At 38.9% G+C, this 19444-nt stretch overlaps 1 protein-coding gene across 1 annotated transcript; it reads left to right on the top strand.

Moving 5' to 3' along the window:
* The first annotated feature begins 1612 nt into the window (after positions 1 to 1612).
* stam2 (signal transducing adaptor molecule (SH3 domain and ITAM motif) 2) lies at positions 1613 to 17683 on the top strand. The gene is made up of 14 exons (XM_062431521.1): positions 1613 to 1757; positions 3696 to 3780; positions 3986 to 4061; positions 5448 to 5543; positions 5636 to 5782; positions 9103 to 9172; positions 9829 to 10027; positions 10799 to 10893; positions 11015 to 11097; positions 11411 to 11498; positions 11600 to 11654; positions 11764 to 11911; positions 13182 to 13348; positions 15357 to 17683. Exons 1-14 carry the CDS (start codon positions 1718 to 1720, stop codon positions 15550 to 15552), a joined length of 1545 nt encoding a protein of 514 aa, XP_062287505.1. The 5' UTR covers positions 1613 to 1717; the 3' UTR covers positions 15553 to 17683.
* The last annotated feature ends 1761 nt before the right edge of the window (positions 17684 to 19444 follow it).

Genomic DNA, 19444 nt, shown 5'->3' with positions numbered 1-19444 from the left:
ACAAAGCCAATTGTATGAAAACACACCCGTTTTATAATATAAGTTTCCACTGCATTTAAATCCTTAGTGTATAAATATAAAGTCTATTCATTTTTGGCTATTTATTGGTGAGTGTATTGAGTCCAGCTGCTCTGTCCCTTGGGTGTCGACAGAGTGGAATAGGAGAGGGTAACTATCTTGAAGTCTGTGTTCAGTTTGAGTCAGGTCATTTGAATGTATTAAATGCTTTTTGAGAAGCGCGCCCCCTACTGCACGTTTCTGCACAGCAGGCAACTCTCCAAAGCCTCCAGGTTAACAGTATTGCAAAACATTGATTTTAGCTTAAATGGGGCAAATTCGAAAATAAATGTATATATGATAAAACACAATCTACCACAAACTAACTGACACACCAAAGTATCCCACCTCACATATTCCTTCATCCTCCAGAGCTGTGGACTCTGACATTATATTACACCGTATGTGATATATATGTGTAGGCTATATATGTATGTACACTTACATTTAATTGCTATATGCTATAAATACACAGTGTACAGTGTCACATAAATGAGCAAACACTTGAATGAGAAAGTGTTGATAACATTATTTTACAATTTTTTTACAATCCACAAGTCAGGTCATGACTATCCATTTATATATAATGTACGTAGATTGAATTCCATTTGCTTGACTTCTTATTTTTTTGTATTTATTACTCTTAATTCTTGCCTTTTTCCAGCCTCACCAGACTTCCTGCACTGCTCCTGGGATCAAAATGTCTGGTACAAACTTCTTGGTGCTTTGTGTTAAATAGCTTCATCCTGCTGCATTGTTCAGCTTCTTGAGGACTGTGTATAAAAAATGGCTTCAGATACTACAATGTAGCGCTAAATCACAGTTACACAAACTTTTATAGTCTAATGTCCAAACCATATACTCCTGCCTGGACTAGATATTGTGTAAAACGTCTTCTATCCACTAGATGCCAGTATTGCGCTTGTTTTCATTGACCCTTTACAGAGGCTTTAAACCAGGGGTCTCAAACATGCGGCCCGCGGGCCAGAACCGGCCCGCCGAGACGTCCAATCCGGTCCACTTTCCTTCCTGTCTTCTTTTCCTTCCATCTTTCCATCCACCCTTTTTTACTTCCATCTGTCCTTTCATTCTTTCTTTCCTGTCTTTGTCTCCTTCCTTCCATCTGTCATTCCTCCCTACCTTCTTTCCATCTTTCCTTCCATCTTTTCTTCCTCCCTTCCTGCCTTCATTCCTTCTCTTCTTTCCTTCCATCTGTCCTTTCTTTCCTTCCTGTCTTCTCTCCCTTCCTTCCATCCGTCTTTCCTTCCTTCCTTCCTTCCTTCCTTTGTTTGGCCCACATCAGATCAAATTGGGCTGTTTGTGGCCCTTGAATGAAGATGAATTTGACCCCCCTGCTTTAAACTCAAGTGTCAAATATCGTGCGGGGATAATTTTCTGTTAATATCCTTTCATACAATCATTTTAATAATAATAATTAAGCGTGCCAAAAGTGTTTAAAAACATAATTTTTTTGTCAGTACAATGACCACTTCCATTAAAAAAAACATCTGTTCAGGCGTTATCGAAGGCAGCCAAGTTTCCGGAAGAGCAACCAGTGTGTGTTTGGATGGACACGGAAGAGCTATTTGTTTAGGTTTAGCCCGGAGAACAACTACACTTCTTTTTCTTCTAATAGCGTTACTGTTTTTAAACTGTTAGCATGCCTTTATTTGCCCAAAATCCATTTGATCAAGATGTGGGTAAGTGTTCAGCCGTTTGTTTGTCGTGTTTATTGTGTCACAGGCTAGCTGTAAGCTAACGAGGACTGGAAGCTAACGTTAGCTTAGCATGAGTTAGTTGGTTGTAGCCTTGTAAGTTTACCTAACAGTGACCGTGCAGGTGTCAACAACAACAGCGACAAACACGTCTCAGCCAGCATATGAGCGGCTAGCTGATCATCTGGATGGTTGTCAATAGATTCCGTGAAGTGAATCGATCTGTCCAGTTGCTAGGATGAGTGATTGGTTGGTAACTAACGCTAAAATAAATACACACCGCAGCTGACTACACAGTCACATGATCCTGAAGCAAAAGAAGAGAAACTAACAATAATTCTCCATCTCCAAAAATGTTGTAGATATGTGTTTTTATATAAATAATCAACCTGTGATTAGTGTTCGATAGTGAAAATGCTCTCCGGAATTCCCCACAACGTCTTTCTAAGAAGAAAAAAAAAACCCTCACATATTCAAATGATTAAAAAAAAAACAAATATATGAGAATTCCATTTATTTTTCGTAGATTAATGTGATTAAATACTTGAAATGAATGAAAGTGTTGGTCGGACAAAGCAACGTATCAGAAGAAATCACCTTGGCTTGGCTTTAAAAATGCATGTCATGGTGATTATTGGTCATTCTCTGACATTTTATTGCTGAAATATTTCATCATTTAAATAAAAAATAATCTTCAGCTTCTCAGAAGATGAAAGTTAGGAAGCACATTTGTTGTCCTGTTGTCATGTTTTCCCTCTTAATGAAATACTCAGTGAACTAACATCCTCAGTATTGATTAGTCGGACCGATATATAGGTCAGCCGATATATATTGGTATCGGCATAGATGTGTATGGTTTTGTTGTTGTTGTTGTTGTTGTATGTGCTTTATTATTTATAGAAATGAATAATTATCGAATTCCCAGTGAAGTTTACAGTTTCAGTGCACTGTGTTTATAAGTAAACTGTGAGATGTCACAGCTACCATCACATATCTTTATCACAAGTGTTTGATAACCAGATTGAAAAAAATATGTGTTTATATATATTCTGTATATATCAAATTATCGGCTGACATATCGATCGTACTTTTTTTTACTTTCTAATATCAGCCCCAAATATCCAGTATTGGTCAGGCCCTAGTTAACACTCTTTTACTACTGTGAATTATGATGTGTTAGTTTTAGTCATTTGTGTTGCAGATGTGTCTTTCCACATCACCGTCACTGGGACGTGTTATCATGTAAAAATTCATGCAAACTCAGCTAGCACGTTTTTTCCCCTGCCACACCACAGTCCTTGTTCCAAGATAATATGCCAGGCATGGATGGACAATAGTAGGACTGTGTGATACTGGCTGTCTGAGAGTAGAGTCAGTATGATGAGTGTCATGACAGGGTGTCCTATGAGTTTATGTAGATGAGTGATTTTTCTGTGAACACGTTGCAAAACAGGGTTTAACATTCAGTGTATCATAGCTAAGGTGGGGCCACATCCTAAAATGAATATGGTTTTAGGACAGAAATGTATTGACCTTTACAGACCTTTAGGCACTATTTAACACAATAAATGGAACATATTTAATGAGTGTACTTATTGGTTACACTGTCACATACTAATTGAAACAAATCACAAGCAGAACAGTCAATTTTGGGGAGAGTCTCCACAGTTCTCACTGTGAATTAACATGAATTTATACATTTAGATATCTTACAGCACTCCTCTAAGATTCCTTCAACTTAGAGCTGTCATGCTTTGGTGTACCATTAACTAGTCTAAAAGTGTCCGTTTACTCATGGTTGTCATTCATTATGAGAAAAAACCCCACAAGCCTGCTGTGATTAGCATGTCTGCCCTCAGCTGGGATTGTCTTGTCTATATTTTGTCACTGGAGCATAAATTTCCTGTTTTGATATTTTTCCAGAGAAGGCAACCAATGAAACCAACACGACAGACGACTGGGGCCTCATTATGGACATCTGCGATAAGATTGGAACGACGTCCAATGGGTGAGCAGGAATCAGCCGTTTTTCCATTAGATGATAAGAGCTTGTTAGACATTTTAGTTCACAGAGACTCTTGTTATTATATTATTATTATTATTATTATTATTATTATTATTATTATTATTATTATTATTATATGCACAGTGGCATTGTTTGAGATGTTGCAAATACTTACATTTTTAGTGATTCTTGTCCTCTTCTCTTTCAGGCCAAAGGACAGCCTTAGATCCATTATGAAGAGAGTCAACCACAAAGTGCCTCATGTTGCCATGCAGGCCCTCAATGTGAGTTTATTACTGTTGCTTTCATGCCACGACATTTTCCACACTATTTTCCAAAGGAGAATCTTGGATAGCTGTACTATTAAGAAGTCTACTGTGTAAGACCTTCTCTAACAAAATAACAGTAGATCCACGTCGAATGCTTCTGTAGCAACTACTATCCAAAAAAAGTAGGCAGCTGAGAGACTTACCAGGCTCGTATCACACACATCCATGCTGAAGTCCAGATGAAGTTTAATAATAATTATAATTTTTGAACAATACCTGATGTAATAATGCAGTGATGATGACGACAGCCAACAGAAAAAATCAGAGCTTTGTCTAAAACTCCCGCTGCCACCCAAGTGAACAGGTAAAATAAGTTGAAACCACACCCATGTGTCAGTCACTCAAGTGACGCAATGCATGCAGCCCAAACAAATACATGAACTCAGGCAAATATACATCTAGGCTCCTACAGCTTCCATCTTCTGACAGTTTTACATTAAAAAGACCAATTTAATAAGAATACACTTAGCAAGAAGTAATTAGAAGCTATGTGAAGCATAACATCTTCAAATATAGAAACTGTGGGCTCAAGATATAATCATATCCAATCACATCAAGTTGTTTAACCAGATGTGCTACATAGACTGACGCACTGACGCGATCAAGTTTATAATTATATAATTGCCACGATTACTTTAAAAGTACTTCAAAGAGCAGCAATTCCAAATTAAACAAGAAACCATTTCAGAGAGTGACCTAAACATGTCTCTAAGAGCCAGAGTTGAGGTTCATATGTTGATGCACAAATAGTTTTACCCAAAATGGAATTAAATAATAGACAAGCACAACACCATGCTTATCCCAAACATCTGTTTTTCTTTATTCGTCTCCAGCTGAAGTTCAAAATATCCATTTAAAACCCAACATCTACAGACAAAAGCGGAAAAAAGTCACATTAAGTGCAGAAAACTTCAAATCTCTTCAGTCTGAAGTGTCCACTAACACAGTTATGCTGCAGTTGAGCTGTAAATGATCTAATATTCCCTCTTTTTTTTTATAGCCTTACAGAAAAATGGAGCTTTTGATACTAGGAGAATGTAACAGAGTTGAGGAGTGTGAAGCTGTTTCTCTGACTGAGTCATCATGAACAAATACTGTCACATGGTCCCTGCTCTATTTTTAGACCTCTGCATTCACTCATTCAGACAACCTAAGCCCCATAATGATAAACCATTCATGCAAAAGCTGCACCTGCTATTAATATGTGCTGTGAATAATTCAGTACTGTGAGTGGTGCCAACGAGCCATGTTGAAATACACTGTGAATCTTTTAAAACTTTAATACAGCATATAAATGATGTTTCATCTCATTTTTGACCATTTCCACTACTTGTCTTGCAGTTGCTGGGTGCCTGCGTGTCAAACTGTGGCAAAATATTTCACTTGGAAATCTGCTCGAGGGAGTTTTCCAGCGAAGTCCGCAGTGTGCTGGGCAGGGTGTGTATTGTTTTTTTACTCACTGCTCCCACTTTACAACTTCAGCTATCTTTGGTGTTAACTTTGTACACACTTGTTCATGTTCTCTGCAGGCCCACCCGAAGGTGTGTGAGAAGCTGAAGGCTCTGATGGTGGAGTGGGTAGAAACTTTCCAGAAGGATCCGCAGCTCAGCTTGATCGGTGCCACCATCAAGTCTCTGAAAGAGGAAGGCGTCACGTTCCCCACCGCATCCTCACAAGTATGTTAACATCACATTACATCACATACATTACATTGTTTCCTGTTTACCTAACTATATTCCATCCTATAGTCATGTGACAACCATCTTTTCAAAATTTTAGCCAAATGTACACTACAGGACTACAGGACAGGAAATCCTGTTGACAGGGTGAACACTAGGTGATTTATGACAGACAGGTAATCATAGTGAGGTCGCACATCACAGGGTTTTTACAGGACTTGTTTACATCCTTGAGCTGTTACACCAAGTTGCCAAGACAACACAGAGTGCCGCTGCTTGGAATCGCTCGAGCTTTCAATATTAGCAATGCTAATTGCTAACATTAGCTGAGGAGATACGGTACAATAGTTTGGTGGCTAATTTTAGCTGAGGAGATAACTGCTGTGTCTCAAACCACATACATCTTTACTTACAGTTAATATTTAAAGGGCATACGTGTGTTCACACTGAGAAGTAAGGGAAAATGCAGTGTACTGTAAGTACCCTGATGGTGCGCTCAAAACGGTCAAAAAGTTGAGTGTGGAACTATGGACACTTCTTGCCCTCAGTCGTGCCATTTTGGTTTTAGTGTGATTTTAATATGACAGTTGTGACAATTTATTTGATGAAATTTTAGGGAAAGGTGAGCTTCCCTTGTTGTCTCAGAGCAATCGCCCCTGGCATCGACACCTTTTTCTCTTTTCCTCCCTGTCATGATTCATGTCTGAGGTAACATTAAAAAGGCTCCACCATCGTTTCCTCTCTGTCATGTCATAAAGCTGACAGACTTGGGACTTTTTAAAGATTATAAATCGACTGGAAAATTAGTCTGGGTTTTGTCTTGGACTTAAAATCGGGGGGAGTCATGTTGATTGATTGAAAAAAGGTACATCCTAAACTGTTCCATCTCTTTTAACATGTATGGATGGTCTCAGTTAGTTTGGAAGTAAACCTACAGTAGTCAGGAATTACTATTTGGTCATCTGGCAAGGTGGCAAATCTTGTCTTGTCTCATATTTGAGTATCATTGCAAATAACCAGACTGACAACGATTGTCAGTCTGGTTATTTTGTGTAGCCCCAGGCTGTGATCACGGCTGTGCGGTGGTGGTTTCACAGCAGACCAGCGTGTGTGTGTGTCCAGTGTGAAGGTTCAGGCTGGGTGGAGCTTTGCTGTCTGCGTTTATATGGCGAGAGCTTACAGTGGAATTTCCTCTTCACATATTTCACATAATTTAGCGGTTTTGTGTGTGTGTGTCTGTGCTGGGATCAGGTCTGCAGCAGACAGAGCCGATTCCTGCTTTCTCTCCTTTTCTTTGTTTGATGATTTGTTACATAACGGACATCCTCGTGTCGAAGTTGGAAGTGAACTTTGCTCTCAGGTTGTGGTAAAAGCAGCTGACCTACATCTGTATCAGCTGTGGTCACAGCTTCTCTGACAGTATACACAGACTGTCCAGAACCTGCATTAATAAACTTCACTGTGGCTCATGTAAGAATAATCAGAAATCCTTTGGGTTTAATTTGCTCTCCCGTCTCCTCTCTGTTGCTACGGGCTGGGTTGCGCTCCGTTCGGCCTCTGTGGTGGTGGTGGTGTTGTTGCTCCGTGTTATTGAGTTGTGGGAAGGGTGGAGAAACTGGCTTTAATAAAGAGCAGGTGGCACACAAGGCAGTAGGTATGACATTTTAATCTCTCACAGCTGATGATGAGCAAACATCAGCAGGGAGCCAGCTCTAGCTGTGCTGATGCTGCATAGTTTGTACCTGTTTCTGAGGTGAGATAGAAATTAAAGGGCAGTTTTTTTTTTACCTTATCGATATTGCCAAGTGCTGCTCATGGAGGGAATGTGCAGTCTAGACCAGCTCCATGTGCAAAGTGCCCTGAGATAACTTCTGTTGGGATTTGGTGCTGTATAAATAAAATTGAATTGGAATGGAAAGTATGCAACCTTTGAGTTATCATTCAGCCACAACTTTAATATCATTTTTTGCAAGCTTGCAGGTGAAAGCAGAGATGGTGTAATACTTCGAGACATTTGAAAGATATTTATTTACCCATCACTGTTTTTTGTTTCTTTGTGTTTTACCAGTTTTAGGTAAATTGAAAACTCCACCGACTAGGCACAAGCTGGCACTATTTGGACTGCACCAATACAGTGCATTACTTTGGACAGTTTTTGTTTAGAACCTGTGTCAATTAATCAATTAATCAAACTTTATTTATATGGTAGCTTTCATACAGATTAATGTAGTTCAAAGTGCTTCACAGTAAACTGATAATAAGACAGAAAAAGTGTAGACGGAGAACAACATAAAGAAAAGGAACAAAAACAAAGAAAAAATTACCATAAAATAAAATAAAAATTGAGACCAATGTGACCAAAATAAAATAAGTAAGTAAAAAAAATGAGAAAATAAGTATTAAAAAAAAAAAAAGACAGCAAACAACCAACAAGACTGGTACCAGAAGCCTGATGGTTTCCTATTGGAGTAAGTTAGTAGTCCAATTAGAACCGATCAATCATGTTTGAGCAGGCTTTGGTTGCACGCAGGTAAAGTCTGTGTACAATGAGTCTGTGTGGAGAACTAAAGAGGCAGAACACATTGGTTGAATTCAATCTCAGAACCTATTGGCTATTGTTTAATGACATCATCATCTGGATGGTCTCAAGATTGTAAACAATGACCGGCACATTCGGAAAGATGTCTCGGACCGGATATCCATTATCTTATAAAAGGATATGCACCAACTACACCGGAAGCCCCTGAATATATGCTGTTGCCCCCAGAGGCTAAATCATCATCAGACAGATAGCTGATGGGCTCCAAGATTAGTCTCAATGTACTGTTCAAATATCAAATAAGACAATTAAGTGCAACATAAAAAGTCAGCCTTTTTATCTGTTCTAATTCAGCCAGTGTGAACATGAAGGTATGAAGAGTTGTTGTTTAGCGCTGGCCGAAAAGTGCAGATATCTTCTTTAGTTCACTTGGCTCAGAGACAAAGCTGTGAGTCCTCAGAGACAAAAAGTCTGAAGGCTCGTCACATTTCTCATCAACATGTAGGACCCAACATGAACTGCAGGTGGCATTATAGTCACTGTACATCTGTTGTTGTTTTTTTCAATTCTAGTTTTCTATGCTATACTCTCTCACACACAAACACACACACACACACACACACACACACACACACACACACACACACACACACACACACACACACACACACACACACACACAGACACACACACACACAGACACACACAGACACACACAGACACACACAGACACACACAGACACAGAGACCTGACCTATTCTTTCTTTACCGACCACAGGGTTCCAGCTCAAAGGCCAGCACACCTGCTGCGAGCAAAGCAGCTGTTGGTGATGACGACCTGGCCAAAGGTAAAGCCACCGTTCTGTACACACAACTCAAGCATTGATATCTACTACACCTGTTATATTAATAACATTGTATTTGTATACTACCTTTCATACAGGAAATGCAGCTCAAAGTGCTTTACAACAAAAGAAATTACATACACCAAGCCCCTTCACATTAAAAGCGGCTAAAAGAAGCATTAAGCAATGTTAAAAAACAAACATTCATCTAATATAAGATGGAAAATTAAAATTGTAATAATTTTAAAATAGTAACAATAGTACATGGTAAAATTAACTAAAACATAGAATAAATAGAATCAAGTAAAATACATTATTTTTACATACCAAATTGTACCAATTTTCTCAGAACCATAGTTGTTTTGATAAGGGAGCAGACAAATGTGAATTATTGAGCAGATTTTGGATTATTGGGCATAAAAAGGTTGTTTTATTGATTGCATTATTGATTATTTTCATCCTACAAGCAATCAATCCTCTTAGAGCCGTTTGTATTCTAATAGGGAAGAAAAAAATTAACCCCCCCCCCCCCCTCTTTTTTTTTTTTGTTACCTCTTTTCCTGTCTCTGTCTCTCTTCTCTGCCTCTCTTCTTTCTGTCCAAAACTCCTCCTCCTCCTCCCTCCCTCCCTCCTCCTCCTCTTCCTCCTCCTCCTCCCAGCCATCGAGCTGTCCTTGCAGGAGCAGAAGCAACAGGTGGAGACGCGGCCCCTCGCCATGACCTCCGACCCCCCGGCCTACACCAACGGCAGCGGAGGGCAGGAGGCGCGGAAGGTGCGCGCGCTCTACGACTTCGAGGCGGCCGAAGACAACGAGCTGACCTTCAAAACGGGAGAGCTCATCCTCGTGTTGGATGACAGGTGACGTTTCATCAATGATCACGAGTCACGTCAGAGTGAACGTCAGCGCTGTTGCAGACTGTACTACACACAAGCAGCATGTTCAGCTACATACTGTCCACTACAACACCTATGTAATAAATCCTACATTATAAAGCTTGTAATGTCCTGGGGTTTGCTGAGAGGTGTGACTCCATTATTATCTCATGATTTTTAATATAAAACATATTTACACATGGCTCTCTGCTTGGTTTCAGTGTGTGCAGTATTTAAAGCCACAAGTTCAGAGATGCTGCTTGAATATATATATATATATATATATATATATATGTGTGATTTTGGAGTGATATAAGCTTTAAAAAAAGGTGCATCAACTCCAATTTCCACACAGTCTTATAAAATAACAGCATTATTTTATACAGAAGTCCTGATTTACACTCTAAATTCCCTTCATATACTGTAGATTTATGTCAGTCTAGACATCATAACAAAATGTGTTGCACAAATAAAGCTGAGAACACACTGGAAGACTCCCTAAAATCCCACAAAGACTATAATCAACTTATCAACAGATTTTTGCAGATCAGTCATAGACACCGTGGGCAGATTTCCCAAACAGGGATTAAAGTCTGGTCCAAGACTAGACTTGCTTCTCAGTGGGTAATTTCACAGAGTTCAGTCTAGGACTAGTCTTAATCTCTGTCTGAGAAACTGGACCCAGAGTTGCTTACTCTATGAAGCTCATGGATTGATGTTTATACCTATTTTGTGGCTTTTTTTATTGGCTTGCAGTGATCCAAACTGGTGGAAAGGAGAGAACCACAGAGGAGTGGGTCTTTTCCCCTCCAATTTTGTCACGACCAATCTGAACGCTGAGCCGGAGACAGGTAGGTGTTTTCTTTCAAATTGAAATCTAAAAGTGAGTTCTACATAATCCTGACTTTACTGATTTTAAACCAAGTTAGTTTCAGAGCTGTAGCTGATTTAACTTAAGCATTTCCTCCACAGTGACTTATGTGGAAAAAACGGCCACTCCTGAAGAGCTGAGTGTCGAAACCAAAGTGGAGCCTGAGCCCGTCTTCATCGATGAGGTAACACTTGTGCAAAGTCTGGAGGGAATGTCCTGTGATACAAAAATTGTAGATACATAATGGTAAAATATAGTAAATAAGCCTCAGAGTTAAGCCAGTATATTTAAACAAATGATTTTTTTTTCCTTCTTCAGTTACACACTTGTAACCTCACATTTGTAATTATATTGAACTGTGTGTGTGCATGTGAGAAAATCCATCTTGTGTAATGAAATCTCTTTTCTCCTCAGTGCACATATATCTACAACTGTAAAAGATCTACAAATCCAATGACCCTCCTAAAATCGTCCGTTTTCTCTCTTCTTCCTCGCAGGCGAAGATGGACAGAACGCTGGCACTGCTGCAGAACGCAGACCCCGCAGATCCCGCTCCAGACTCCCCCGAGCTTCTCCAGCTGGAGGGTAATCAACCTTAATACTGGTGTAAATGCAACCGCTCTGCCAGTGACGGCCGCACCGTTGTATTCTAATTCCATTTCTGTTTATCTCCCCTAACCGAACAGCTGCGTGTGAGCAGATGAACCCGCTGATTGACGAGAAGCTGCAGGAGATTGACAGGTAAAGTGTTACGTAATCTACATATTCCATCTACTCTAAAAGTCTAGGATGAAGACGGCAACGATGGAGAATTGACCGTCTCTCCAATGTGTCTCTCCACATGTTGCAGGAAACACTCGGAGTTGTCGGAGTTGAACGTGAAGGTCCTGGAGGCTCTGGAGCTCTACAACAAGCTCATGAACGAGGCTCCTTTCTACTCGCCTTACTCCAAAATGCAGACGCAGTACGGACAAGCCGGCTCAGCTGTAGCCATGCAGGTCAGAAAAATGCACCTTCAGCTGTCATTTAATACTCAGTTAAAATTTGTATTTAAAAAAAAATCTGAGTTTGTGTGTTTTTATTTATGTTGCTCTGAATCATAAGTAAGGACTTTTTGTCTTAAAGGACTTCAGCATGTGTAAATGAATCAATCAATGAATCAACAATGAAGCAAAAAGCTGTAGCAAAGCTTGGATCCAAATAAAAAGGACACAAGACAAAGCCCAAAGTAACAGACGTGAGCCAGCTCGCCCCTCTCCCCACTCTTCTTACTTCCTCATTGTGTTCCAAATCATGTATTAACACCATCTACTCTGCACTGACATTATTCTCAACGTAGACAAAGCTCAGGTGGGTTTTTAGGATTTCTCTATTTAATGAATACATTGAATTAAGGTATTCATGTACAATTCAAATCATATTTAATTCTCTGGGTGTACTGCAGTCATATTGTCTCTGTCCTGTGAACAAAAAGCAGAACTAAGCATGGATTCAGAACACTAAAGGCTAGGAAGCTTTGTGTTGTTAATGAAGAGGTGTGTGTGTGTGTGTGTGTATGTGTGTGTCCACCTGCGAGCACCCTGGATAATTAAACCCCTACACCAAGTACAATCTTTGTCTACTAATTCAATAGTCTATCAGTGTGATTCTCCATGATTTCAAGGAGAAAACAGAACACTAGTGCAGTGGTGGCTTTTTTTTCTCCTCATATTTTGTTTCTTACGTGTTTTTCTTATATGTGTTATATTCAATATGTGATGCTGTTTCTTAGACTCATTCTGATAGGTTGACATTCAATCATCTTCTTTTTTTTTTTTTTTCTCACCTCCCTAGAGAGTTGGAGGCTGCATGTGTTTTCTTGGCGCTAGCTGTTTTTCTCAGTAGTGATTGATGTCACTGTCTCTCCCCAGAGGTTTAGAAAAATGTCCACTTCACTGGACAGGAGCTGCTCAGCTTTTTAGTCGCCCTTCATCACTTTTTTCCCCCTTTTTTTTTTTTGCAGAGCACTGTAAAAACTCTGAACCAGATGCACCTGTAATGACAAACATTATTTTTGTACATGAACCTTTAAAATCACAAAATCTAATACTCATATTCATATTTTATTTATATAATTTTTATTAGGAAACAGCAATGTCTTAACCCCTAAAACACAAGGAAGGGTGGCTCCATATCTTGGAAATAATGAAAAACTGATTAAAGACGACCTGCCTCTCTCTCTCTCTCTCTCTCTCTCTCTCTCTCTCTCTCTCTCTCTGATCTGATCAGGGCTACCTCGGCCCACCCGGTGCTCAATACATGCCTTCAGCGATGCCCCAGGGTCCCCCCGCTCAGCCCTACACTCTGCCCAACGACCAGCCTGGACCGCTTCATTCGCTGCCCCCCAACGTTTCAGCCCCACCCAACACTCAAGCTGCTCAGCCTCCATACATGAGGTAAGAAAACAGCAGCAAACACTGGAAACAAGAACTGTAACTCGAAGATCAGAGTTTGATCATGGGACAGGTGCTCAAAGCTTCACGTTTCTGGCATTAACGAGCTGTCACCGTATGGAGTTTTTTCCCCCCCCTATCGTTATTCAAGAGCGTGGTATATCAATTTCAGTGCACGATTCATCAATTTCACGTTGAGATTTTGTCAAATTCTCCCTCCAAAGCCTGCCCTCACACTCCAGTAGCCTCTGATAATTAGGTTCATTTGATTAATGTTGTGGATAATTTGATTGGTCAACACTACACCTGGTCTTTTATTGGTTGGGGGATTTTAACATAGAGCAAATGTATGCACAGGCAGAGGCTATTTGAGTGTGAGGGCAGGGTTTTCACCGACAATAATAGACAATTTGAACATGGAATTAATAAATCGTGCTATCAAATGGATATACCACGGTCTTGAATAAAGGTAGGAAAAAAACTCCATATTATTGGGTCATAAAGCAACTCCTCTGAATATAAGGTAGTTAACAGTAGAACCCAACTGATATATCAGTCAGCTGATATTATCGATGGATATTGGCCTGTAATAGATATATTGGTATCGGCCTGTATGTTGTCCGATATGTACCGATATCTACTTTGTTATTTTTTTAATGTTACATAGGCTGTATTTTATTGTTTTTCTTCATTCAAGTTTAATATATACATGTTTGGTTTTTTTTGTAGTTATTTATCAAATTAAATTCCCAGTGAAGTTTTGTTTCAGTGCTCTGATGTCATTTTATTGATAAACTCTAAGATATCATGGCCTCTATTACATATCTTTGTCACAAATGTTAAATAACTACATTCAAGGGATCGTTACAAAAAATGTGCATTTATGTATATGGGTCAATGACGTGATGTAACCCAGTGTCAATTGGTGTAAGCGGTATTTTTTCATGAAAATGTGATTACATACAGGAAAACAATAGCGAACTAGAATGTGGAATAAATATAATCCCCTTTTGCAACACAATACTATGTTTTGTAACAAATTTTACATCATTTGTCAAAACGTATTTTTAAAAAATGGTTGTTTTTTATGTCCTGCTCAATTTTGACAAAATGCTTTAAAATTTAAATGTTGAAGTACACCAAAAAAAAAAGTCATTTGATGTTTTAAAATGAAGTCATTATTAGTATAAGTCCACTTAAATACACTGTAGGTGGATAAAATATTTAATATGTATCATTCTTTTGTGGTTACACCATTTGACATTTTCAGGAGCATTCAGTCTTACTTTTGGTAAAAAATTGTGCAAATGTCATTTCAAATGACATAAAACCAATAAAAATACTAAATGTACATTTAAACAAACCTGAATCTGCTTTTAAAACTATTTTCTAACATATTTTTGGATTGCTCGTGTTGCCAACTCTCATTTATCACTAACCCATATATAAGATTATCAGCCAATATATCAATATTGGAATTTTTTTACTCCGGCCTCCGCTCCAAAAATCCAGTATCAGTCGGGCTCTAGTTAATAGTTCAGGTAGAGTGTTACAGATCAGCACCAACAGGGATTTAATTCATCCTTTTTTACAGGGATTTATACATGTAGGTTTGGACTAATAGGATAGAAATGTAGATAACAGGAGTTAGGTGTGTTGGAGCTTAGTGTTATCTAAAAGCTTTTGCTGAATGTTTAGCTGATTTTGACATATTTCATAAACAGTATGAGAGAAGTAGGGAACATAAGCAGCAATAAGTGGACAGATGGATGCAGTACAAGTAGCTAGAAATACTGATCATTTTGTCCCTGGAGTGTTTCCAAGAAAAACTCCACATGCTTGATGTAGCTTTGATTCTTGTATAGATTGAAATACTGCTCTTTCTAAAAAAAAGATGAACTACTGAAGACTTCTTTACCACATAAAAACAAGATAATATCACCTTTAAACATCCAGATTCAGTTTTTCTATTTGCTGCTGATACTAAGAGTCTCACATGTTATCTCCACAGCAGCGGCATGAACGCTCAGTACATGAACCAAGCCGGAGCTCCTTACCCGCACCAGGCTGGCGTGGCCATGGACATGTCGACCTATCACAACTCCAACATGCCCCCCGTGTCCTATCCTGTGGCTGCTCCCCCTCACCAGGCTCCTCCTCAGCAGCATCAGCAGCAGGCGGCGTATTATCAGCAGCCTCTCCTGTAAAAACTCCCACTCTGCCCGCCCAACTGAGACGAATACACACTTCGGATATTTCACTCTCTAGCGGTGTGTTCATTACTGTCTGAATGTGTGAAAATGAGTCTAACTGAACACACACCCTGGGCAATTTTAAATATCTTGAGGTGTGTGTAGTGCATCATTTGGGACTGTGTCTGTCTGTGTGCATGTACACAGCATCAAGAGTTTTTTTGGGGTTTTTTTTGTCCTGGCTTCACAGTTCAATACAGAAGAAGAAGAAAAGTCGCCCACTAAGTACAGGACCATCCGCGCAATGAACAGCCATCGCCTAATTCTACTTCAGCATTTTTATTTACAATCCGTATTTCAACACTGAGCAGACTCACGCACGCCACAACTCCACAACTCGACACTATTCAGAGGTCGGCCATGTCCACACTAATGATACACGCTGAAAAAAACGCTTGATTTCCTCTCACTTTTTAGTCCTTTTATTCAATGCTAACTCGTCGAGCCAAGTAGCACGTTAGCTTCGGCTGCAGTCATCTGTCAGCGTCCACATTAGGAGTATTCTGGCAGCACTTTACGCCCCATAGAAAATCAGTTTATTGACTGTGATGAATTTGAAGCATTAAAATATGCCTGGAGTCACACTCACGGTCAATGAAATGTGTCTTTACATCAGTCAAATACTTTTTTGTCTTATGTTATGGATCAAATGTATATATTAATGTAGACATGGCCTGTATGTCCCTCCATCTGTAATCTAGTTTCTTTTTTTTCTTTTTTTCTTTTTTTAACAATACCCATCTTTTATTTTTAAGCCTGTCAATGTCAGTGGATAAATCTGAAGGAGGGTCTCACTGATTCTGAACCTTTAGCGATCACTTGGGATTGATCCGGGCGTTCGTGGGGTTTTTTTTTTCTTCTTTTTTTTTCTGCAGAGCCAGCACTCTGCAGGATAGGGGGCACGTGCGCTCGCTTCAGGACAAAGTGTGTGTATGTGTACGTGTGTGTGTCGTTTATTTAAAAAGGCAGCAGCTTTCCCCTTTCTTTCTTTTTTTTCTCCCTCACTTGCATCACTTTAGCAGACATGCAGTCTTGAAGAGTCTATTTTTTCAGCTGTCAGGATATGTGCATTAACAGTTATATTTGTGCTTCACAAATCTTTCCATATACTCACACTGCCTTCTAATGCATTCTGTGATCGCATTTGAGATATTTAAGGTGTTTTTTTGTTTGTTTCGTGTGTGAATGTGTACGTGTGTGCGTTTTTACATGTGTGTCTGTGGGGGCTTACTCATAATAAGTTCATCTTTTGTGAAGTGACACAGATTTTTTTTTTTTTTCCATCAGATTTTAGGGTCTGTCTTTGCGTGTTAATTCTGCATCTGTTCGTGACATCCTTCTTTACCTTCCTTCCTCTCATCTTCCTGTGCGGAGGTTTCCTTCCATGTAGGGATTTCACCTTTTCAAAGCAAAAGGCACGATACCGAGGCGTCTCAGACCTCTGTATGCTTTCAATTTCAAAAAAATGACATTGCTTGTTCTTTGATATATATATATATATATATATCGGAACCTTTATATGTGTATAATTTTCATTGTTTGGAGAATGTGTAATTATTATTGCTTTTACTTTGAAACTCCAGGCAAAATGTAAGCAGAACAACACGTCATTGAAAAAAAAAAAAAAGAGGAGTGAGACATCATGTTTGAAGCCTATTTTTCTTTAATAGAGGGAGTTAAAATTAAGGAGCAGCTTTCATAGATTCTAGTCTTTTGCAGTAGCTCCGTACTTTATAACTCTAGCCAGAACGGTCTGTATTTCCTTTTACTTGTCTCATATTAAAGACATTGTATATTAGATGTAAAATACCTGGGTTTTTTTGTCAGTGACATTGACATTGCACCTTAGCTTTGTAAACATTTATTTACCACTGGATGCCTTGTTTCTCTGTAGAAAATCAAAGAACGAAATGGACGCAACGTTGGAGGGTAAATCTTCTGTCTGAGAATCAGCTGGGTTATGTATAATTCTGTATATTTAAAAAAAAAATATTCCAGGAAAAAGTTCCTTTATCCAGGATTTTAAGAAACTGCTTTTGTAACAGAGCAAACTTAAAATGTTCTTTGAAATAAAAAAAAAATTGTTGAGAGTGCTCTGTTTTTCATGTAAGAGGTTGAAAATAGTCACTGTTCACCTAATTAGCACCTCATATTCCCTGCACACACACACACACACACACACACACCACCACCACCAGCTGCACACTCCTAACTAGCCAATAATATTATGATCATTACTCAGGCCGCATGATTTATTCATTCATCTCTGCCTTTTTATAGTTCAGCTCTTTACTTTACAGTACGATGGGCCAGGGGATCTTTTTAAATGCTTCGGAGGCCAAGAGCAACAGGACGCCCCTTCTTAAGACACCACCAGGATACACAGTGTAAAGACTCTGCAGACATGCAGAGAGATTGTCTACAAACTGCACAGCTGCTAGTTCTGTCTGTCTGCTGAGCACGACTGAGGAGATTTTATCATCTGTTGTTTGTCCTGATTGGATGCGATGAGATAAAACAGGCCTGCTTTACTTTTAAGTGAAGTGCATACCGCATTATAGAATTTGTTGAATGTAAAAAAAAGTGCTTAAAATATATATAAATACATTATAATAGTGATTATATGGAAATGAACTGGCATTGAACTCCGAGCTAAATGCCAGGTCATGCTAGTGCAGTGATGGAGAGTTTATACAGCCTTACAATGTGCAGCTTGTCTATAGGTGTATACTTAACCCTTTTTTAGTCTTAAAGTATTAATAACGAGACCTCGATAAGATTTAAGCACTACAGTATTTATAAATCCAAAATCACTGCAGAATCGGAACTTAAACATTTGACACAGGTCTAAAGATATTTAATTCCTTCCATCTTTTCATTCATTCATTTCTCTATAAACGTTTATAACTGTTTAAGGTATATACAATTCATAGTGACCGTGACTAATCAACTCATCGATTTACTTTAAGAAAGCTTCCATACATGTAGGCAGTTACTGTGACCTTTCTGCAGCATGCACAGCCTCAAACATTGATGTCACAAACAGCTGTTCATGTTTCTTACATAACACCCAATACACCACGGTGTGTAAACATAACTGTCATTATTTGGATTTCTCCAATACTTGATGCAAAATTTACCCGCATATTGCCAGTCACTCTCTTCTGTTAAAGCAGTTACAAGAGTTGTAGCCTAATGGTGGCAGATATTCTGCATGCAGAGCTTCTGAAGTCAAATAAGGACAGGATTTTTTTTTTATATAAGCAGTTGATCTTTCAACATTGTCAAGATTCAAAGATGGATGTACTTTTGCACATAGAATCATACACAATATATTGATAAATTTCACTTTAAAGATTATGCATAGTGAAAGCAAGGACGAAAAGAGAGAAAAATTACATTTTTTTATTTGGCAAATGAAGTTAAAATGACAAATGGAGAAAAAAATGATGTACAATATAGTTATTATTAATTGAGATATGTTAAAAAAAATAAGGAGAGGACATGGGATGTGGGAAAAATGGACGAAAATGAAAATATGGACATAGAGGATGCAAACATATAGTGGTAAGTGTAAAATGTAATGTGCATGTCTACAGGAGAGTAGTGCACACCTACTACTGTACATTCCAATATGTTTACATGTAGTTCATATTATGGAAACTGGAACACTTGATGTTTCTTTGCATTTCGGTGCTTATGTTGCAGTTGCAGAGCTGATATGTATGTTGCCTCCTGAATGCAGCACTGCTGAAGCCCTGTGTGATGGGAGTGTAGGGGGAGGGGTGTGTTAGGTATGTGAGCGCACTCCAGCATCATCTGTGCAGCGTTTCAACAGAGCAGGACT

Source organism: Scomber scombrus, chromosome 13 (assembly GCF_963691925.1).
Source record: "Scomber scombrus chromosome 13, fScoSco1.1, whole genome shotgun sequence".
NCBI lineage: Eukaryota > Metazoa > Chordata > Actinopteri > Scombriformes > Scombridae > Scomber > Scomber scombrus.
This window is presented reverse-complemented; position numbering and strand designations above follow the sequence as displayed.